At 35.4% G+C, this 25100-nt stretch overlaps 2 protein-coding genes across 3 annotated transcripts in view; both read left to right on the top strand.

The window, feature by feature from the left end:
* Nucleotides 1-4967, top strand: part of LOC126367147 (uncharacterized) — a 39327-nt gene extending 34360 nt beyond the window's left edge. The window contains exons 12-14 of one of the 2 annotated variants that reach the window (XM_050010550.1): nt 741-860; nt 946-1016; nt 1090-4967. In XM_050010550.1, coding sequence (XP_049866507.1) covers nt 741-860; nt 946-1016; nt 1090-1774 — 876 coding nt within the window. In that variant the 3' untranslated portion in view covers nt 1775-4967. The remainder of the gene's footprint in view (nt 1-740; nt 861-945; nt 1017-1089) is intronic. The other variant, XM_050010551.1, reaches the window with a different exon arrangement.
* Nucleotides 4968-6215: 1248 nt separating this feature from the next.
* Nucleotides 6216-10215, top strand: LOC126367164 (multiple inositol polyphosphate phosphatase 1-like). Its single transcript, XM_050010577.1, has 6 exons — nt 6216-6510; nt 6992-7237; nt 7820-7998; nt 8550-8648; nt 8816-9273; nt 9910-10215. Exons 1-6 carry the CDS (start codon nt 6345-6347, stop codon nt 10058-10060), a joined length of 1299 nt encoding a protein of 432 aa, XP_049866534.1. The 5' UTR covers nt 6216-6344; the 3' UTR covers nt 10061-10215.
* Nucleotides 10216-25100: the final 14885 nt, after the last annotated feature.

The raw sequence follows: 25100 nt of genomic DNA on the forward strand, positions 1-25100 counted from the left end.
CGCATTTCCTTTCATTTTACACTGACTCATTGCATCCCCGACCTTCGTAATAACAACATAAATATATTATACTGTGTAGCTCGTGCCGTGCCCTCTAATTCTGGATTTGTTTGTGCAGTGTTATTAATAAACTATATGATATTCCTGCTGAATTTAATACGTTATTTTGTCATCGTTATCACCAATCATCTCACTACTATGCCGACACGTCGGTATACCATCCTCACCCACCGTGCCGCATAGTGTTGCAATCAATTGTTTAAAGTGTTTAACCCCTTAAAAGTCTACTAGACACACCTAACAGTGGAGTGAACAAAGTGGCGCAGCTAAAGATAGTCATTCGACCGAGAACCGCTTTTCCCGAAGCGGATTAACAAGATTCACGTTTATTATTTTTACAATTGAGAGTAGATCTAAACAATTTAAAATTACCCAAAGGAGTGTACGTCAATAATTTATTAATTCTACTCAAACTAGCGCCAAAGTTTGACAAGTCAAAGTGCGGCTTACTTCGGGACACTTTGTTTGCTCTCCTCGAGAAGCCAAGTCAGACGCCTCAGGTCGGATTATGTCGAACTCGGTTCAGACGCTTTTAACACCGAACGACCACTTGTCTTTGCTGACGAGACGTAATCTTTTTGAATTGCTATTGTCTTACTTGGATTTTTCATTTTGTTCCACTTTGTTTTCAGTTGACTGTATCTACAACTGCCGGTATTCTATTTTTTGTTTGATTACAGAAATTGTACAGATTCATCAACTGCGTAGAATTGGTGTCTCCTCATCATGCGGCTAGAGAACTAGTGAACACCATTCGACAAGGACACTTTACATCGCTATTTCAAAAAAGTGTCAAAAGGGTAATTATAAATTATAATTTTACCTTTAGAAATAAACAGATTTGTAGGTATATCAGAATATGACAGGAATTCCCGTTTGTTTCAGAAGGAACATGAACAGCGTAGACGACGGAAAAGCAAAGCTCAATTCTTCGAAATGATACAAGAAATTCGGAGGTAAGCATTTAAAAAAGAGATTACGGTTTAGTTCATAGATTTTATCATTGATGGAATATTCTTATTTTATTAGGGTTCAACAAGGGCGAGATCGAGATCAATCTTTAGATTCAATAAAGGAACACGTCGCCGTTGAAACTCCTGACGTGTCAGAAGAGTTAACTGAATCAAAATTCCTATCTCCTTCACCCGAAATTCCCTCACGCTCGCCGAGACAGGGTCGTTCGCCGCGGCAAATACGATCTCCGAGGGGACGGCGGAAAAGATGTAGCCTCGCCGGCCTAAATGTTCGAAGATTTAGTACTGACTCTGTACTCGGCTCCGATTCAACGTCTTTCTATGAGCGAACTAGCCTAAATATTGGAAGAAGACTGAGTCGTGATACGAGTTGCTTAACCAATTCGCCCCCTGACATAAATACTAGACTCCGCACACCTTCTCCGATGGTCAGAAGAGCTGAAGGTTCATCTACTAGATCGTATCAAGACGTTTCGGAACGATCGACAAATTATTTGAATATAGACGGCCCAACTCCTCGAGTAAGTGTTGAAATTTTAGTTTCTGAAGATCAAGAAGTCCCTCCAGCCCCACCGTATCCTAGAGTGTCTCCAACAGGAGCACGGTCAGAACTGTCTTTGTTGTCAGAAGATGAATTAATAAGGTTATGGCGGAGTTCAGAGCGAGAAGTTCGGGAAGCGTTGTTGGCGGCTTTGCAAGAGAGAAGAGCTACATTAGATCCAAAGCAAGATCCTGGATGAAAGAGAACTCTGAATATATTTCTGGGAAGAAATTGGTCGGCAGACAATCTTATGAGTACGTCTCATTGCTGCTCGGTGCGAGAGCGATAAGGAGTATCGACAGTACACGCCGTAGTGGTTGAGTTAGTGCCTTTTTTACATTGTTTGATGCGGAATCGTCTAGCGAGCGATAGTAAGACATACGGTGTTCATTTCAGTGTCTTGGTATTATCGTATTTGACAAGCTGCCTTATTTTACATTTAATTGCTTCTTCAATATTAAGGCCGCGTCAAACAATCTAAATTATGGTACTTGGTTTGGTAGGTACTATTGAATTTGGAGATGTTTACGTCCAGAAAATCAATTTAAGCGATTATTAGAAATATGAAAATGTAGACTTGAAATACTATAAATATGTATTAAATAGCTGTGACCAGAAAATTTAAAGTGCTTTATCCTATAGTCTAGTCGGCGATAGATATTTTAATTCAACCATGGGCATTGTAATATGAAAAATAGTGTAGTAAGTACAAAATATTAAAAAAAAAAACACTTAAAGGTCTTTTTGATGCAAATAAACGACTACTATCGAATAAGTTGAAGTAAATTAGGAATTCTATATCGGCAGGGACAGTAAAATCACACATGTTCGTAATGATTAATGTTCCTAATTTTAGTGTACACTATAGAATAGTCTCATTTGCATGCCTTGGAATTTGCATTAATTAACATAACAAACTTTTATTTGGAAAGTACAGCAGCTTTGAGAACATACTGATTTTGGATCTAAACGATATGTTACGAGTATTGCTATTGGTAAAGCGAAGTAGGCGATACGGTTGAAAAATGATCTTTTTATGTCTAAGGAATGTTTACGTGGTTTGGCATAGTTATTCTGATCGAAAAAATACTTTTGTGACCGTGTGTGTTTCATGTCTATTGGTACACACCTCAATCCAGCATTGCGGATCGAAAAGTGTGTTCCACCAGTAACTTCGATTGTACAACATACAAGTTGTATTTGGAATTGTTGCGGTTTGAAGAAAATGTCCAGTTATTTACTGTTATTGCAAACTTTTCTATTCCCGTTCCGTCGGAGTTGCGCAAAACAAAACCAGTGAGTTGGTGGATTCGTCTCCCAACTCAAGCAAGTTCCGGTTTTAGTTCGTATTAGTTTCATAATAAATGATTGCATTCAAACAAACTTAGGGATCTATGCTTCAAATTTTCGTTGAGCATGCGAAGACACCGTATCGGCCAAAAGAGCATGTTCTCATAATTTAAAGAATTTCATCTTTTCAATTTATAGTTTGTATTGTATACAAAATGACAACGTTTATGTAACATAATTTAAGTACTACAAATATAATAAACTCGTGTAAAACATGCGCTAGGGTCGTACTACTTAAGCTCGAAAAATAAACAACAAAACTGCCAAACGTATCTAATTAGGTAGTAATAAGAGTTTATTATAACACTTCTTCCTAGACTTGCACCCTAGACTTTAGTTAGATTTTCTCTCTCTTGTTCTATCCTATATTTCAGCGCGGCTTATGCTAAATTCGCTATTCCCTAAGTACCTATATGATAGGAAAAAGTGAGCAATATTTTCCGAATAGACTTTATATATACGTGCTTGTCCATCTAAACATGGCGTCACTTGTCTATTTGATGTTTTGAAATGTAAATGATTTTAATTTACATGGTAGCTTTCGTCAAAGCCAAAAGCTTCAAATATTCATTTTGGTAGGGTTTTAGTTCGAAGAGTATTTTAATACAGTGACCTTTCGTGTTTTCCCTTTGCGAACAACAATATTGTAATTCCCAAAACCGTTGTATTACTTTTGGCGATGTTTGTATATTCCGTTCTGTGGTGCTCCCCAAGATATTAATTTGCTATGTTATTATTCCAATTTCGGACCAAAAAAGTAACTTTGTTTGTTAATAGATACATTACACATAATTCTATTGGATGTGAGTCATCTAGTGATATTTAAAGTCTTATGCATTTCTCTCTCTAATGTATAAATTACGGACTATTATAATATTAGGTAGAATGAAAATTAATGTTAAGTAGTCCAACAATAAATAATTTAAGAAATTGAAGATCAAACTACTCTAGATGAATACAGAAACGTTGAGCAAATTAATAGTGACTTCGTTTTATAAATATAATTTTTATATTTTTTAAACTTATGATAGATCCAGGTCCAGCTTATTATTTTTCGACTTAAAGTAACATAATAAACGGCTGTATCTGTAAATACACATGTTTAGATTTTAACAGGATCTATTGGCAGGCAACCGCAAACAGAATGCAGTTGGCACGTCTGGTTGCTATGTTTACGAGTTTCGATGGTTCACGACCGTCTCGGCTGCACAGCCGTGGTTAGAGAACTGTTAGGTTACGAATTTACATCCTAATAATATTTCTCTGAATGGTTTTTTGCAACACAACTTTTCAGGATTCCAATATATTTGAATAGACACATCAGCAGGAATAAAATTCTCAGATAAAAACTAATTGTTTAGGAAAATACTATTTTTGCGTATACCTACTTAAATATATTTGTAACGCTATCAACTGCTACATGTTAAAAGTTGGCATATTAAATAAAATATGCTATGCAAATAAACAAAATAAAGAAGAATATTTACAAATTACAAAAATACACATTACAAATTATTGTTCATTTAAATAATCTTGCCAATTTTACGTGTATGGAATGCGTGGGAAAGCAGAATTGTTATTTTATAATTTCAACCAAGTTATTGTTTAATCTATATTTTAATAAAACAATATGATATCGAAAAATACAAAGAAAATACTAACTAAATAACTTGTAATGTTTTATTGTATATAATTAAAAAAATAACGCCAATTTTATGATTAGTATTTTAACATATTACATAAACAAAAGATTATGTACTTGGTATTTTATCTGCATATTGTTGTACATAAAAAATGATTATATTGGTATTAAAATACTTAATTAAATATACTTAAAAGTCAAAACATCAATGGTAGGGCAATTAGCATGTATGTTTATAATGTTATTATCACTTAATTATGATATCACAAATACGAGTATGTTGAATACCACGTTAATAGGAATATTTTGTTTGATTGGTTTATACAATTATTAATTAATATTTTATTTTATTTAGCCCTGTTGATGGAAAATGCAAAGATGATAGTTGGAAAATTAAATATTTGTGCCAAATTGTGTCTTTCAATTCAATATTTCACCTTATATATTATTAGAATACATTGTTAAAACTAAAGTAAGCTTACTTAAATCCGCAGTGCAGTAGAGTTTACGTTGAATATACTCTGAATATTTTTCGACTGGTCACGTAAATATTATTACTTTGAGTGACCATAAAGTAATATAAGATAATATAAACAGACTATATACGTTCCACTGCTGGGCACAGACCTTCCCTCAATCAATCAAAAGTAAATGGTTTATTTAAACGTTATCCTGCAGTTTTACAGTAAGATTCTAAACACGATTCCTGAGGTAAATTTTTAATAAGTCTTATAAAGTTGACAACTACTTATCACCGAAAACGAAAATAAACTGGTTTTAAAACAAAACAAAGTTGGAAAACTCAAAAATGCTTATTTCAAAACTTAAATAACTCAGGCGAGAATCCGGGCATACATCTGTGAACCTCACTGATAAATGAATGGATGAATCACAATTGACCAACAATTGAATAAACATGACATTTCTATAGGATGTGAGCCCATTTTGCCCATTGTTTTTGGTATAAATAGAGGTAACAGAACCATTAGATAAAGGTACCGCATTGTTTTAGAAATGAAAACCGATGTTCTTTTTTAAATAATTTCTTGTAAGTATATTTCATTTAAAAAATCATCTAAAGTTTTTATATTGATATATATTTCAAACAATTTAATATCCTCTGAGACCTTTCCTCTCGCCTATTACAATATTAACAACAATGTGACCTACATTTGTAAAGTTATGTGAACGTGAAATCGTCTCTAATAGAACAATGCTGTTATCATAACAATTTTTTTAAACATTCACAAATAAATTTCTGGCGTAATATAGAAATAAAGAGACAGGTTTTATTCGTTTAGTATTCAAGTATCTTTTACCCTAAACAGGCGAGAAGTGACAAATTAATTTGAAATAAAAAAATGTAAATGCGAAGTTTTGGCTAAATATTTGCTCATTAATAATCAACTTTGAAAAAAAAAAAACCAAGTGGACTTGCACTTAAAAGATTTATATAAGGAAAATCGTTAACCACACTTTATATTAGCTTTTGTAACGAGAAGTGGAAACAGTGTAAAAACTAATGCAATTTATATTATATTTTATACAAGTTTTAAACTCGTCAGTAAGTATTTCCGTGAGGTCATTTAAAAAACAAAAATAAACGAATAGTAGTAGTATAACAGGTATTTTCGTCAGATGATTTGAATTCAATGACAGTGTTAATAGAGATTTAGCGCAAGAAGAACGCAGTGACGAACTATAATAATTAAAAATATATGTAAACTAATATTATACAATACAAGTAAACTTCGTATAGGTAACAGTATATTATAAGATGAAGGATATGCTAAGATACATCCTAGTACTGTTATTTACTGTAGAAATCAATTCATCTTCGTTTTGCTATTGGAACTCCGGATGTCCATACAAATGTTTTTCAAGTAAAACGCCCTACGACTCTGTAAGAGGTGACATCAGAGACTCAACTATCAAGATAAAAGGTAAGTAATTCAATTTCATACTAAAAAGTTATAAAAAGGGTTATAAATAATAATATATGTATTAACAAACATTTTTTAAATCAACGTTTTTGATCGTTGTGTGATGCTTAAGTTAAAGAAGGGAAATACACTTAAAGTTCATGAATCACAACAAAAAATCTCAATTAAAACTTTAAAATTTACTTCTTATAAGAAAAAATGAGTCACTTGAAAAAAATTTAAAACTGGTAATAGTATCTGCGATAAATTCGTGAGGCAAAAACGTCTCCGTGCCAAGCGTAACAATACGCAGATCGACTTGTCAATTATGTTGTAGGTACTTAGTATTCGTATGGCACAAGATACAAAATCATAACAGTCACTTTCTACAGGCGCTAACTATGCTTTTCCGTAACGGCGGTGAAAAGAAATTAAATAAAACAGTTTAGGTAAGTTACCTAACATGATTATAATTCTACTTGCTTATTAATCATATCAACAGGCTGTGAACCAATAAGTATTTGGGGGTTAATCAGACACGGGAAAAGGCAACCTGGAAGTGACTTTGCAAAACTGATGAAGGATACTCTAAAGATACGAGACGATGTGGTTGCCAGTTATGATGATGGACGAAGTTCCCTTTGCGCTCAAGACGTGGAGAACCTTAAGGATTGGCCGGTAGATAATAAGTTATTCAATGAACCACATCAGCTAACAGCAGAAGGATTGGACGACATGAGAAATCTCGGTAATCGTAACTTTAAATAGATACTAAACATTTATTTTTCTTATTACATACTATATTATAATTATTATGATTATAATTATGTACAATGCCATGTATAGAACTCTTCTAAATATTTGTTTTTCTGTTTTAATGCGACGAATGGGTGTCGAGATAAACACCTGTAGACAGCATCATTCAAATCACGTACTTACTTAAAGATTTGATGAAAAAAATACATGCATAAACTCAGTTCATCTTGCGACCGACGTACATCTAACTAGTCCAATCGGGAATGTAGTTATGACCATATTATTATAAATGTGGGTATTTAAATCACTCAACGAGTAAAAATCTGCAAGTAAACAAAAGATGCAACTGCTTCTGACACCAAGTCCTACGAGTATGACAGAAATGATGAAACATTTGGTGCCGGCACGGGAGATTAGCACATTGTCCGTGTAATATTCTCATCTTAAGCCTTAATTTAAAAATAAATCGAGATTGTGTTAAAACACAATGAATTTGACAACTTGTATCGATAGTAACTGATGATATTTCTATAATTAAACATTATGTGAATTTTAAAACGTTCTAAAATTCCAGGGAGAAGGCTACAACAAGCGTTCTTGAAACTACTTGGAAAGTTAGAGAAAAATAGTTATCTGATTCAATCATCCACTCTTGGAGCCTGGGTAACAGATAGCGCGAAAGCATTTATCCAGGGATTTGATGACAAAAACATGTCATACGAAAGGCCTAAAATAGATTTTAGTGTTGCAGCTGTAAGTTTGGATAAAATCTTATTTAAGTTTACTGTCCACAGTGTAGAGCATAGTGATAAATATACTTCTTGGAAGATAGATTTATAAACGTTTAAGCTTTGTGGAAGTAAATTCCGCTAAAATTAGTGAATATTTGTTATTTGACTCGTTTTACATAATCCCTAATATCGATTTTTAAAATATGTAGTTATTTTAGTATTTATAGCAGAAGATAAATATGACTGACCCTACTGAGTTGGGATGTCTACTTTAACACCATGTGCCTATAATATATCAATCATGTTGGACCCGACGTGATCCCTTAGAGCATGTTTCCTGTCATGCGGATTAAGGCCCGCGTACGGATGTTCTCCGTATAAGTAGCGTATGCAAATACTGATTCAAATACACGTGTTCGTTTACATACATTTTAGCTGTAGTAGACTCCCATGCAGCGAGATTCTTATTCCTTAACTTATGCCAAAAAACAAAAGACAGTTCATCTCCCAGATCACACAACCTATGAATTTGTTATTGAAATCTAAAAATTAAGGAAAAATTTTGTTTTTCAGCCTTTCGCGACGTGTGAAGCTTATCTGTCTGATGTGAAAAATAATTCTGATACATATAAAGAAGTGAAAAAGTACTATTCCAATCCTGAGTATTTAGCAGTAAGTTATAAGTTAAGGCTCTTTTGATAATCTCTAATAAGTAGTTATTCTACAAAACGCCTCGTAAAGTTGATTCAAGATAAAATCATATATATTTCAATACATATAATGATTTATGGAGGGTTCACATTAGAATCATTTAAAAACATAAACTATAATTATTTTAGACAAAAGACAGAATTCAAAGGAGAAGTGGCTTAAGCTATGCGCTGACACAGTCAAATATCACTGCGTTATACGATCTCTGCCGATACACCTCGTCCGGGTATGATAATCAATTGAGTCCCTGGTGTGCGCTGTTTACCACCGAAGATCTGGGCATAGTAGAATATATTGGAGACCTGATACATTATATGAGAAACAGTTACGGAACACCAATGGCAGAAAAATTCGGCCAAATGCCTTTGCAAGATTTACTACAGAACTTTAAACTAGCAAAAGAAGGAAAAGGCAAGAAATTAGTCACATACATCACTCATTCAACGATGTTAGATATGGTGTACACTACTCTAGGTTTGTTCAAAGATGAATCGCCTCTAGATGGGTCCCATAGAGACACGAATCGCAAGTTTAGGAGTTGTAAAATGTCGACGTTTTCTGCAAACTTCATCGCTGTACTGAGCAGGTTAGTTTTTACGTCTACCTATACAAATATTGCTATACAAGTAATGCGTGTTGAATGATTTTAATATGAATAAAAATATTTGTTACTAAAACGCGAATTACCTTAATCTGCTTCTCAGCATAAAACAAAATAAAGTACCTACGTGTAAAAACAGAACGTCACTTATATTATTGTTATTAACGGCCTGTAAACGTCCCGATGGGAAAATTCTCCCGCTCATCTACAGAGGCTATAAACCATTTCCCAATACGAGAACTACTCGTTAAAGAATTTACATTGTGTAGGCACTTTTGAATTTGTAACGAGAGTACGTTTGTTATCTACACCTACATACAGTTAACTATAACTATTCCACATTTAAATTCCGAAGAAGTTTTTAGTTTTAAACTGTTTTGAACTCGGAACTAAAGTTTTGATGATGAACGAACTTTGAAGTGATATCAGCATAGAATTAGGATTTTTACACTTATGCCAATATCAGCAACTTATGTTTTTGTTCTGGCTTGTTGCAGTTGTATGAACTCAGAGTACCTAAGTAGCCAAATCTTTAGATGACCTTACCTTGATAATACTTATCTCTCTAAATATAATATATCTATCTGCTAATAATATTTTTTAATTATTTATATATTGCAGATGTTTGAAAAATAATATGGATGAATATAATGTAGTGTTCTACATGAATGAAGAACCTATGAGGTCCATCTGCAAAGAAGGAATATGTTCTTGGAAGGAATTTGAAGAAAAGCTCACCTTTGAGAACGTCAATCTTGACTTTTGCAGATAGCAAATCGACAGACAGCTAATAAGTATAAAAATTAGAAGCTCAAATGTAGGCGGCAGCTTTTATCAGTTTCCCATACTATTTGCGTAAACAAACATATTGTTTGAAGGAAGATATAGGCAGTTTTGATCCTCATTGCATCGATCATATATATTTGATCGAAGGCTAATTGTAAAATACATTTATCAGTATCTATAAGAAATAATAAATTGAAAACAAGGAATTTATTACCTACTTTTTCTTTATACCTTTGACGGTGTATACATAGTTGAAATAAACAGCACATAACAATAGCAAAACCTCACAACTAGGGTAACACGGGCCTCCAGATTCGGACCTTCTGCACGATTTAAGTAGAAGAAGATTTTATACATATTACATTAATAAATAATCATCTGATAAATAATCATTTTAGAGTCTGCCAATCCATATTGAAAAAATAATAGATTTTTTTTCAATACCTATGTCCAGGCTGTATGGTCTCAAGATTTTTGCCAGCCTTATTAGGCGAATAAAAGCAACACGAACAGAGTTTTCAAAAATGTCAATGAGACGCAAAAACTTTGCATTTTATTGTATTTTAATAATTCTCAATATTATTACTAGGTATAGCACAGCTAAAAGACGAGGTTTGTTCAAGAAACAAACTGAAGCACCTGATTTGGACGGTTAGTTCTCATGGACATGCTTTAAAATGCGTTTTGGTGGCTCTTTGTATCAATGTTTTCTTAATATCGATGTGATTTGGCAGAATTGTAAAGCTATTAATCACGAATTGAATTGAAAAACTTGTAATTTATTTTGCTAATTTTGAAACAGTCTGCTAAGCTTGAAATCAACTATCTACTAGAAGCAGCGTTAACCCACAGCATGGCTATAGATTATGAATATCTATTATGAGTACACTATCCTGTATACTGAGGAGTTCAGTCATTTATATCTGTATATTTCAATCGAGATTTGGATCTGCCTCTAACAGCGACGAGTTGCTTTTCTTTAACTTCCGTTTAACGTAGATCTTAAAGTCGTATTATGCGCTTCTTTAGAATTTCCTCGTTGTTTATAAATATTTATAATTATATTACATTGTCCAGTATGTATAAATAGATACCTTTGCTACTAAAACAAATTCAATATACCGTTTCAATAGGAGTAACACAATTAAATGACCAAGAACGATGTTACGATGGACTCGGATGTGTAAAGCTGACGCCAGAATGGTCGCATCCAAAGCACAGACCTGTGAATTTATTGCCTTCAGACAGACACGCTGTCAACACTATATTTGTCCACTGGAATCTTCAGGACGGGGTATGTATGCGAAGTTTAATCAAACAAACATAGAAGTACCTACATAAATATCTAGACACAGGGATATCTTACGTTCAAAGAAAATTTAGTCTGAAATCCTAAACGGTTTTCAGTAATAAGAATTGTGAACATAATGTTGGTTAGGTGTATGTATTGCTACGTGTAATAGATTATTCTTATTAAGATCGTTTTTATTATTTACTCAATTTTAATTAAATATATTCCTTTATTTAGAACTTGACTGCAGATATTCTTGGAGATTTGAACATTCGCTCTTGTCTGAAGCTCCTGATACATGATTTCACAAGTAACGGTTATACCGGCTGGATACGGGTAAGATGTTTTTATAATTTGATATTATTTGTGTACGTACGTTCTTTAAATCTTTTGTCTGGCCAAATAGTAAATGCCATAAGCGGTAAATCTATATTAAGTCACATAAAAAAGTTTTCGAAGTGCGAGATGAAATTCCACGAACCCATTGATAAAAACCGGAGCTCAAAATAACACAATGAAAAGAGTTAAGGTAACAAATGATGCACCTATGATGTATTTATTTATATCAGGCACCAAAAGCCATACCATGAATTAATTTTGATATTGTATTGATTACAAAATTGTAGGTAAGGCATTGAATAATGGCAATGTAATATTCTAGCATCGACTGTTATGTAAACGCTCCAAGATCGATGAAAGACTATGGTATGTGCAGGTCCACATTTTCCTACTAACTGGAACCCAAAGTGTATTAACGATGACTTATTGTAAACTGCCGCCCGTAAATGTGTGCGGGAGTGGACACAATGGGAAAAGCGCTGAGAGCTCTTGCCCAGTTGAATCTGTGGCTGATTTAGTGCAAAATTGTACCTAACTTCCTGATGGTATTAACTGGTATTAACTAACTACAGTTGAATGCAAAACATCAATAGTGTCGCTCTGTCACTAAAACTGCGATCAAACGCGGTTCGGGGCTTCAAGCGACCTACTTTTATAATACAGGGAATACAATAATATTATTATTCCCAAAGGCACACACCTGCGTAACACTTTTCAAACAAAGATCTCCTTTGGACCAAGAGCTAGAAATAATACCCTGGAAGTAGTTTGCAATAATTTTGTCACTTCGTTTCACCGCTCGTGTTCAGATAACAAAGTTTCAAAGATTAAAGTGGCTCAACTGCTTTCATGTAAACCATGTTAATGCTTGTTCAAGAAGATATAATATTAACTTTTTGTTTACCTGTTCACTGGTGGGAATACGTTAATGTTTATTTTGATAAAGGAGCAACTGGTTTTCTGTCGTTGCATTTGTGTCATAAATATTGAGTTGTTTTTCGCCACGAATAAAAGCTCTACTTAGTCGTTGTGAAATAAGGATAAGGAAAAAATATTCCTTGTTTGGCTTATTTTTTTCAATGTAAGTACCAACCATAACTTAGTTATGTTACAGCTAACTGTAGCGTCGAATTGGGTACGCAAATGTAAATCAAACTCTTATATTTTACTATATTTTTGAAACTACTTATTATTTCATTTATGTAGTATGGCTAATGAAAGAAAACAGCAAAAACACTATTTTTAAGTATCGAATGATCCATCCTCAGTTAGAGTAGGTCCCACCCAAAACACGTCAACGCTTGATGACAGTTCCAAACTAAAGTCCCTATTGGCCATATTCATCCTCATCCGTCACTGAGTTGGTCCATTTTAATATTAGAAATATTCGAAGTTTATAATAATGATAATTTAAAACGATTCTTCTGGAATGATTACAAAAACATAAGTGATCTAAAAAATGCTGTGAAAGTTTAATAACGTTAATTAAAGTATGCAGACTCCTAGGACATGATAGCTTATGTAATTTGTTCTGCTTTGCCATAAAAATAATATTAAACTACTGAATTTCAATAAACTTTTCGAACACGTATGGATGTAAAATAGTGCCATATACGGTCATGAGTACTAACATGTGTACACTTTGAAACAATGTCACATTGAACTTTTTTGGCAAATTAAACCGTAAGTGTCATTAAATGTCAAAATATGATAGTGTGACAGGGTTCTAAAGTGGGTACATGATATTGGTCATGACTGTACAGTTAAAATATGTTCAATGATGTGTAATTTCTCTGGCAGTGGAAAGCGTGGTAGATTCTAGCCATAATCATCTCATTTTTTTTAGCATTTGACGCGAGCATTGCTGGCAACACGACCCAATAGTGGGGTCAATGTGGTGTCAGTGGATTGGGCGGCTGGCGCCGAGCCTCCGTACGTGCAAGCAGTAGCCAACGCGCGCCTTGTGGCTCTCGAGATATCGCACTTCCTAAATAGGCTTAAGGTAAGTAGTTTAGAGGCGGACACTCACCGGGAACATTCAGGCATAATGTACCATCACGTGACAATACTACGACAGCTCGAAGCCCTGGTTAACGAGCATACGCTGCTCAAACTGTGAAACATGAGACACAAAGAGTCGGCATAAAAACCCGCGGCAAAGCGCGATGTCCTTGCGTAGGTAGGTAGGTATATTATTATATTTGTGTATTCATTATGTAAAAACAAATATTATTATTATTTAAGGCAAGTACATACTTATACAGTAAGTCTCCCATAGCAGGAATCCCCGATACACGGAAGTGACAGAAGTTATGTTATAGTAGAAAACGTTCGGACACAATACTTATACTTACAATATAATTTTGAAATTAATGTTCCATTACTTCCTAAAACACGTCACGGTGTTCATCGCGAATAATTGATACAATTATGGTTTTTCATATTATGTTGGTTGGTATGGTTGTTACTCAAGTAAAGATGTCATATTCCAGGAGGTAATTCCAGGCAACAGTTTTTTCCAGGCAACCTAACGATATAACATAATTTAGTCTCCCATTTTCAAGCAAAGTTCTTTTTATTTTGTCCTTATGCAGATCTAAATTGCACGCTACTCATTTGCATAGAGAAAGAAAGATCTTTTTGGCTCATATTGTGGAAAATGAAGTTTATTTCAATTTTATTTTTCATATTATATACAGGGTGTAAGTGACATTGTAACGAATATTAAGGGGGATGATTCAGACCATGATTCTGAGTTAATATCAAGTGGAATTTTCAGTCGCAAATTTTTGTGTTTTTTTAAATTATTTTGAATTCTATATTAATTCAGAATAATGAGCTGAATCATCCCTCTCAGTATTCGTTACGATGTCACTTATACCCTGTACAATACATACATACAATACATACAAGTAACCATACAATAGGGTGTTAGTGACATCGTAACGAATACTTAGAGGGATGATTATATATAATCATTATTCGTTCTTAGTATATTATGTGTGTGTGTGTGTGTTTGTGTGTGTGTGTAGCGAGAGAGCGACATTGGATTTAGCGTGACGTCAGAAAGCCGAATAATCAAAACGCTTCTAGTGACATCTCATTTGTTAAATTCTGACAAGTGGTTTAGATGTTAGGTTGGAACAGCCATACTGAGTGTGTATACACATACATACATACAAACTTGCATATATACCTACATCGCGGTGAAACACATAACCCTTCTTTTTATTTCGCCGCAGTTGGGTAAATAATTATAAAAAACACAAAAATATATGAGTTTTGCGACGATTTGATATTAACTCAGAATCATAAGGCCCTATGTCAGTTTTTACGACGACATGCTCAGGAAGATAAGCAGTAGGGCGTTTAATTTTTTTTTATTCTCGCCCAGTTCAGTATAGAGGTATTTAATTAAATAAATTGCAAAACCGTGCAAACGGAATACGGAATGATATAACATCCGTTCCATCCAAGTAGAGGTTTTACGTATAATATATGGGTACTAAACGACTCATAAAAACACAGAGCCCATAAAAATAAACATGGCCTTATATCATTTATCTTCGATGTCACATAATTTATTCTACTATAATATTTTTACGTTTTTCATTGCCATATGTTATTGAGTTCGTATACCCACCCAAACTAATATATACTATGTTATTGTATAGCTAGATATACATTACTGACATCGTAACGAATACTGAGGTGGATGATTCAGACCATGATTCTGAGTCAAAATCTAGTGGAATTTTTAATATCAGAATCAGGGTCTGAATCATCCCTCAAAGTTTTCATTACGATGTCCCTAACACCCTGTATAAAAGGTAGATTTATTACAATCATGCCATTTACGTAAATAATTTGTACAAAAAATAGGATTAAAACCATGTGGTCATATAAACAACATCCATATAACATAAGTACATAGTAATAGTAGTAGTAGTAGTAGTTGCTGTTTAGCAATAAGGCCGCCTATTGTGCTTATGATTTATTCGTATGTTTATGTCCTTTATATATGTTCTTGTGCAATAAAGTATTATTGATTGATTGATTGATAGTATACCCGCTGAAATATTATTATCTAAGTCAAAAAATGTATGTTTATAAGAATTAAGTAAATAAGATTGCTTGAATTACATTACCTTTGCCAAAAATGGCTATTATTTTTATTGTGTGACGTCTTTTTTTCCTTTCGTCTTTTCCACTTTTTGACGTAGATGTACTATGTGCAATTAACTTTATCAGATTTGTTCCAGTATGCTGTCTTTTGACTTCCCAAAGGTACCTTTGGCTTCTGGAAGCGTGAACAATGCTCTCGGGAACGTTTTCTAACCACTTAACCACTCTAATGACTTTCCTGAACTAATGCCTTTCACAGTAGAACTTGAAGACTTTAACTAACACTAAAATCCCATATTATGTCATTTTATTTTATCATAACAAAACCTCACGACTAAATCCCAATTGGTGTAGTCAGAGGTACATCCATTGCAAGATAAACTAAGTTAGTACCCACATCTTACCGAGCTTTCTGTAATACTACAACGATTTGGTATCGGTCGTTGTAGTATGCGGACTTGCATACATCTTCATATTGATTATAAGCCCGACCAAACTATCGGCCGATAGAAAGTCTGTGGTTTGCGGGGGCTAAGATAAATTAATAACTCATTGGTCCGGTACCGGAGTACGAACCGGGGCTCTCCGTTTGAAAAGCAAGCCGATGAGTGACTTTTTTACTTTATGCAGCTTATTAGGTAGACTAATAGCTAGCTTTGAAATAGACTGCTCTGTCAGACAGAGTGCTGCGGGGGGCGGAAGGTAAAGGGATACCACTGCCCTATTTTTCCTAAAAAAGTATCATAGGGAATGCTACACCGACAAGAGCGTGGCTCTTAAATTAGTGATGATGAATAACTGATATCTCACCTGCAACTTAGGCACACCCTGTGTAAGGGTTTTTTAGACATGAAAGCCTATTGTTTATAGACGAATTAGTTCAAGCGGGTGGGCCTATGCACCTGTTGTGCAGCTCTCGTATTTGACTCCCGCTTCTGGATATTATAACAAAGGGAATCCTAGCGGATCGTTGAATGCGTTGTCATTTATTCCTGTACATAGGTACGGTCACGAGCATCAATACGCATACATTTTGGTACCACGTCACATGAAGTCTCACTAAATGTCAAATATGTTACCGCGACAGTCCTAAAATGGGTACATTATATTGCTCAAGACTGTACATTTTACCTACGTATATACATACTTGAATGCTTCGCAGGCGAAGGGATAGATTACCACGGATTTCTATGTGCTACATTTTGTACTTTGTATTATGTTCCGCATAATCACCCCTATCTGCTATCTTCTTCGTGTTGATGGGAAACTAAATAGTATCGGCCCAAAACTTGGTAACACGTATTAACACACACGTAACTCAAAACACGTAATCTCATTCTGGTGTCGTATATCTTGTCAGGATCTTGTCAGAATACTGACACCCAACATTTTTTTTGTCGCCAGTTCGCCACATTTACCCTTAAAAAATTATAGGTACTTTCCATGGTCGTTTGTTAATACTACTCTCGCTTCTTTAAATGCATCCATACAAATAATATAGTATAAACTCCCGCTTGAAATCCCTAACAAGTAATCAGAAGATATCTGGATAAGAAGTCCTAAGACGGATATGATATACCATATTGGTTGACACGTCCGCCCGTCACCTGCAACTTATAGCGATCTTTATTTAACACACATTTAACACATGACAACGCTCCCTTTCCTTTTGGTTTACTCTTCCCCCCAGACGTCACACACACATATGCGCGTGTACAATAATGTCAATGTGTAGTGTCTGTGTGAAACGAGGTGTTTTATATGAAGTGTCCGGGTGTGTTTTTATTGTACCTATTTTACAGGATAAGTTCAACCTCGTGCAAGACAAAGTGCACGCAATAGGCCATGGTCTCGGTGCCCACATCGCAGGCTACGTGGGCAAGATGAACCGTCTGAAGAGGATTACAGCCCTCGACCCGTCGGGACCTCACTTCATACATATGCCTCCACAAGTGCGCCTGCATAAAAACGACGCTGAATTCGTCGAAGTCGTTCATAGTGACGACGTACCTTGTAAGTATTCATATAATATCATCATCATCATCATCAGCCCATTAACGTCCCCACTGCTGGGGCACGGGCCTTCCCTATGGATGGATAGGTAGATCGGGCCTTAAACCATCACGCGGGCCCAGTGCGGATTGATGGTTATTAACGACTGCTAATGCAGCCGGGACCAACGGCTTAACGTGCCTTCCGAAGCACGGAGGAGCTCGAGATGAAAACTTTTTTTTTGGTCACCCATCCTATGACCGGCTTTTGCGAAAGTTGCTTAACTTTAACAATCGCAGACCGAGCGCGTTTACCGCTGCGCCACCGAGCTCCTCATATAATATACATTACATAAACTGCCTATAAACGATAACCTCAATCAACCGCAGGTAGCATGGAGCATACCACACTGCTCTACTGCAGGTTGGTAGACGCATTTCGGCTAGTAATCCGGGCCCAACGGTTAAACGTGCCTTGCCAAACAAAGTTTAACGACAGTCTAACAAAATGATTTTCGATGGTGTCCTAATCCGGAATCGAGCCCAAACCTCCAGATCGTAAACATATTTATATTCATGATTGTATATCATATATCACACAAGTGACATTGAATACACACTTCACTATTTATTTCAAGGATCAATCCTAAAAGAAATAGCCTGGCCTACACCAGGTTAGGTACATTCATTTCTTACCTAATTCCAGCACTTTGCGATTACGACCCCACTCACCGATTGTAATAAATATACTAAAATCCTTTAATGTCCTATTAAGATAGTATAAAAGTACGACTTTATTTAGTGGGCTTAACAAGCTGAAGTTGTATTGTTTAGGTTTAATAAAGACGTTTCGGAATTTAAAAACGCCACATCGAGGGACTTCATCGAAAAAGCAATATTGCTATTTGACATTTGCGATAAGTGCACAATGCCAACAAATTAATGTTAAATGACAATATTGCTTTTTATACGAATTGCTTCAATGTGGCCTTTTTAGCCCCCAAGGTCAGAACTATTAGGTACTTGACCTATTGCGAAAACAGAAGATATACCTAGTTCAGTACAATTATTTATTACATTTTAATAAGATAACATTTTACAATCGTTTCAATGCGCGGTAGATCTGTCAAAGTAAGTAAGTTAGTGTACGTTTATGAGCATAGTGTTGTATTATATTAGGTCGATCGATTCTTTACTATCTTACAATACACACGTACATTTACGTAAGTTTAGAAAGTGTTTGTTACTCGTCAATACATAAAATACCTTATCAGTCCTCTCAATAAATTAATCCCCAAAGTTTAATCAATGAAATGTAAATCCTTCGTAAATCCAACTACTTATTTAAGCCGATTTATACCCCACAATCGTTACGAATTTTAGTGTTATATTAACATGTTATTGAGGACAGAAGAGGCAAGATGTTTGGACACCTAATAAGACACGACGAATTCATTAAAAACATCATATAAGGAAAGCTAGAAGGAAAGAGAGGAAGGGGAAGACCAAGAAGAGCTTACATGGAACAGATTAAAGAAAAGGTTAACGTCGTGTCTTATAGGGAAGTCAAGGAATTGGCCTTTGATAGACTGGAATGGAAAATGCTACACCGACAAGAGCGTGGCTCTTAAATTGATGATGATGATTAACATGTTATACAAAAATACCCCTGAGTGTCACAACGTGGACATTACATAAAAAATCCGTCTTATCGTGTGGCGTTTTGTCCCCTGTGTGCAAATGAGACCGACAATCGGCGCGTGCTTTCTTACTCCTTCATGGCTTACATTTACTAAACACAATATAATGGTCCCCACCTAAGTAAATTAGGCTGGCTCTAAACTCATATTAGTACAGAGCGGGGTGTCCGTTCTATATTATTGTTTATTCTATTTTCGCAACTGTGTCAAAGACAATAATTGGGAATGCTTTTTACAACGTAGAAGTGATTTTTCGTCATATTTTTTTTGTTGCATATTAAAATCGCGTTTGATATAAATTTAAGCAAAACTAAATAAACAATGTTTCAAAACTCATTACAAAATAAAATATAAAAATCAGTTTATCTACATTCGTAAGCAAGACATATATAGAGGACAAATTTTAATATCGCCGAATGTTCGTCTTCTTATCTAAGAATAATGTTTTCAAGAGCATTCCGGTCCCGAAATACCTACTTATCGAGTTCCGGAATCATATTTGTCGTTCGCAAACAGGTAAATATGTATTCGGTGACCCTTTACCGCGAACGGAAAATACCTATAACATACCTGACGCCTACATCCTGTTATCATTGTATTTATTCAGGTTGACTGCACTACAATAACAGAGCGTTTTCTTCATAAAAAGAGATCATTATGGAGAAACTATGCAAACCGTCTGTCTCGTTGTTGTTCTTGTATTGAAGAATATGAATGAATAACACATTACGTGACATCTCGCCTGTATCCGCGAAAGGGGTAAGCACGGTGTATAAAAAGTATATACCTTCACCTACTCCTCGCCAGCTGTACTTATTTAAGTTCCACGTTTTTTCCAATCCAATTCCAATTTAAAGATACTTAATAATATTATTTTTATAGTTTTTGTTATGCGTTTGTTTTGGTGCGGCGAACACGGGTGTTGATTTCACGTTTAGATACCTACTGTCAAGTTCTTATAATTTAATACAAAATCAAGAAATGAATCAAGTTTTTGCAATGACCTGCCTGCCAGCAGTCACAAATACTAATAAATATGCAAATAGCTTGTGTCAAAAGCTCTGAAGTTCGCTTACCTGCACGCCGTGCCCCTTCTGGGTGTTGGCAAAAAATATCGGGGAAAATTGTTTGGGTAGGTTTGATAGGAACCTGTGTAATACAAATGACATTTCCTGAATATTTGCTACGTAAGAGCTTAGAATAAGGAATGAAGGGTATGCTTCTGTCCTTGAAACATAATGAATTAACAAAAGAGATCTACAAGACGATTGTAAATAACGATCCGGAGGCCCCGGTTTCGAATCCCGGTGGGGACATATCACAAAACTCACTTTGTGATCCCTAGTTTGGTTAGAACATTACAGGCTGATCACCTGATTGTCCGAAAGTAAGATGATCCCTGCTTTGGCAGGCACGTAAAGCCGTTGGTCCCGGTTACTATTTACTGATGTAAGTGAGTGAGTAGTCGTTACATGAGCCACGTCAGGGGCCTTTGGCGGCTCAATCATAACCCTGACACCAGGGTTGATGAGGCTGGTATTCCACTTCGCAACCCACACGATAAGAAGAAGATTGTAAATAAGATAATTAGGAGAACGCCTAAGCGGACGTATCGAAATCAAATTGGGTACGTTTTAAGGACAGGTCAAGAACAGGTGCTTTACCGAGAAGCGTGTAGGAAAATAGATGAGAGTGGAGAAGCTAAAGTGGTGTAACGTGTCAGTATCTTTGTAACTACAGAAGAGGAATTATCTGGTTTCTACCTACACTTATAGAATAAAGACAAGATCTTATGTATTAAATATGTTAGTGTGCATTAAAGTATAGTTTACGTCGTTTATATTACACCCTAAACGCATATACCGGCTCCGTTCCGTCGTGGGTAAAAAAATGAGATGGAAGAACGACATCGTACGGCACGCAGGATATGACTGGATGTCGATAGCCCAAGATCGTCGGAACTGGAAAAACATGGAAGAGGCCTATGTCCAAAATTGAATATGAATTTAGGCTGATATAGATAGATCGATATTAAAAAAGCGTATGTCGACAAAAACGCGACAAAAACATCCATTGCATTTCGGCTTAAACATTCCTCTTTTAATCGTGTTTCAGATGGACAAGGCTACACTGAAGTACTGGGTCACGTAGACTTCTATCCCAACGGTGGGAAGCAACAGCCGGGTTGTGTAGACCTGCCATTAAAAGTTACTGCGGTTAGACGTGACAGTTTGAAGGTAAGCTCCACTAATATGCTCCAAGACTCTCGGGCAATAGGGTATTGACTGGGTCAAAGATAAATTATAAAATTCTGATTACTAAATGAGAGACCTAACACTGACGAAAAACATTTTCTTTTTTCTATTTAACTTATTTATTAATTTTAATTACGAAATACACAGTGTGTTTTTTCATACGAATATAGTGAATATAGTAATTTCGTGTTTTGACGTTTAGTAAAAGTAACTGATTTGACTAGTTGGAAACTACCCTATTATTTTGAAGTTCTCAATACATATTTGTTGGTGGAAAAATAACAATACCTTGTCATATACTAAAATACATTGAAAAAGTGCTTTAAAACTAAATTTTCTCAGTAAACTGCAGCCAGTTTTGGTAGAATATAGATCATCACAATCTTCTCTCTAGCGTTATCACGTTTTTTCAGTCTGGTTTTTACAGAAGCGGCTACCTGTCTGACCTTTCAACCCGCGAAGAAAAAACTAGCCCAAAACTGGTTAGGCCACATAACTCTGAAGAAAAAAATGCCCTTCACCGCTGAGCACGTGATAATCGTTTATGATCCAAACGTGAATTCGAAAACAGATTCGAAAATCATTGGTTTGGACCCGTGTTGGGATTCGAACCTGCGACCTCATAGTGAGAATTAAGCGTTCTTCGAAAGGGTGTAATAGAAAAGTTTATAATATATAAGAATGTAATAAAATTCAGAATTATAACTCGCTAATTATTTATTCACTTTTGCTACACAGGTTCTTCTCACACTCTTTCCTTAATGCTTCAGCCGCACTTCAGCGAATTACCGCACGTTACTCTGGCCCTTCCAACGATACCTCGCATCCCCACTTCTTTCTTACCCCACTGAGTACTACTTTTAAGTAGTATGCAGTGTTGCCATTTTAATATCTTAAATTACCCACAAAAACCAAGAAAAAAACAAGCTACTCTTTTTATAACATAATCGTACTACTTAAAATAAATGTATTTTATTAACCGATGTACTTATACAGAGTTTTCGTTCTCAAAGGCGATTTACTTGCTTCAGTAGCTCCCTCTCAATCACGAAAGCGTGCGAAAATAACTTTACTAAACCGTCATCTGAACTTACGGCACGCTTAAATAACTATTGACCGGCAAATTGCCTAACTTTTTGATCGCTTTTGTTAATTATAAAAAGATTGGGTACGTTAATATAATCTTTTTGTTATCGTGACTTATTGTATTAATGTTTGATTTGCTTGGGACAATCTAGCTTTATGGCTAGACAAATAGGAAGTGCTTATGGCTCACACGTAGTACAAATTTGAAGATAACACTCCCTGAAATGATGTTTATTGGTCTTGTACAGTCATGACCAATATAATGTACCCACTTTAGGACTCTGTCGCACCAACATATTTGACATTTAGTGAGACTTACAGTTCAATTTGTCAAAAAAGTTAATGTGACATGGTACCAAAGTGTATACATATTAATGCTCGTGACCGTACTACGTGCGCGGCCATAATTAAATTACACGGGCTTTGGTTAGAAAGTTAAATAATTTAATGATCTTTAGTATTCAAGGTCATGTCTCTAAATAAATGTCATCATCATTAATGTCACAAGCAAGTGTCATCCCAGATGCGTACGACAGTAACATAATAGGTAGGTAGGCCGGTGTCGTAGCCGCCATTTCACTGATTAACTCAACCCTATCACGATGAATATATTTATGCTGGTAGTGTGCTGGCTTCGTACCTTCTCCCTCAATTTAATTAATTAAATGTAAAGGAAAAGTTTGTGCAAGAGAAGTTACGGACAACATACTCGTAGGTATTTATTTATGAATATTTAAATTATAGTATAAGGTGATGTAAACTTCAAAATTATTGAGGTGCAGGTGTTGTGAACGGTTTAGCCAATTTCCCTTAGCGTCATAAAATATGGGATGACGGCACGTCGCTAGTTGCAAATGGATTCGTAAATGACGTGGTTAGGCTAACGCTTGCTGCACACGGAATCGGGAAAGCGAGAATTTTGTGTGAAACCGAAACCAAATCCAGGCTATCATCCGCTTTCTCGTCTCTTTCCGCAAACACCAATAATAGGTACAAGTATCGCTACCGGCACCAAGCTCCAATTATGCATACCAAGCTACTCTACAGTCAGTTGGTGGAGATACACCAAGTGACGGGTCAATATAGTTTCGGGAATTGACCCGACCCGATCCCATTAATTTGGAGATCGAGGAGCTTAAACGATACACTACTGGGGTCGTTGTTAGGTGATTAACATATCGTACATACATAAACATACAACTTTATTCACCGCTTATGCATGGCTAGCATAAGTTTGGCACAGTAAGCACTTTAGATAACTGCAAACATAAATGCCTACACTTTCGTAGGGGTAATCCACACTGATTAGAAATGCGAAAAAATGTGAATTTCCGGCACCGTTTGTTTTGAGTAGCTTGGTACTAAAATAATGACAAAAGCGTGTCTTCTTTATTCACATGCTCCACCACGAATGTCATTCAATCACTACTTGGTCGGATAATTGGAGAACGCCAAGTATTATTCTCTGTGCGGAGGTTTATTTTTGAAATCTTATCAGCATTGTTTAATTTTTAGATTTACTGCTTGTATTTGCCTGTTAATCTTATGAATTATTATCGCCTTACAACAAATATTACTAGTATTCATTCCAATGTCTTGAAAGATTGACTTTATACTTATTAATTATTTCGTGGCTCTCTTTACTGCTCCGCTACTCTGCAATACGGATGGACCGTTTAAATATCTTTGATTTCTGTGAAGCTGTCCTACTGTTTACATGAATGTTTTATGACGCTGCCCTTGTCAAGCATCGGTTGAAGGCAGCTTGACAAAAACACGGTATGGTAATTTATGAAATCGGTTTTTTCACGCTTGGATATAGGTAATCGAGTTACTTCTGCGATTTTATTGAAGTTTATTTTCAAAATATATTTTGTGAAGCAAATGACTGGCTACAGACGTTATGTTCGTCAAACATTTTCCGAAATGTAAAGGATTTTTTGAATTATTCGGCTTCAACTTAACTTCTCTTTGATCGTTGAACATAATACGTACACAAAAAATGCTGTCTATCTACTTCTATAGGCACTGATGTTCGTTACCAAACAGTTAGTTCCTTCCAAGAAGTTCTATTGATGTAAATGTGATCAGAGAGATGAGATTTTTTAATAATTTGTGAGCGCAGTTATAGTCGCAGTCGGTTTTAGTACCTATGGGTTTAAAACAGTTGTCCACCATTAGCTCACTTGATAACCTATCAAGGACTTATCCATGTTGGATACAAAATACCGGACTTTGG

This window comes from Pectinophora gossypiella, chromosome 5, assembly GCF_024362695.1.
Source record: "Pectinophora gossypiella chromosome 5, ilPecGoss1.1, whole genome shotgun sequence".
In the NCBI taxonomy this organism is placed as follows: Eukaryota; Metazoa; Arthropoda; class Insecta; order Lepidoptera; family Gelechiidae; genus Pectinophora; species Pectinophora gossypiella.

Bases quoted from the DNA above. Each gene is read 5' to 3' on its own strand.
- LOC126367164 (XM_050010577.1), top strand. From the start codon at position 6,345: ATGAAGGATATGCTAAGATACATCCTAGTACTGTTATTTACTGTAGAA. The intron at 6,511-6,991 runs GTAAGTAATTCA...TCATATCAACAG, and splicing joins CTCAACTATCAAGATAAAAG to GCTGTGAACCAATAAGTATT. The intron at 7,238-7,819 runs GTAATCGTAACT...CTAAAATTCCAG, and splicing joins GGACGACATGAGAAATCTCG to GGAGAAGGCTACAACAAGCG.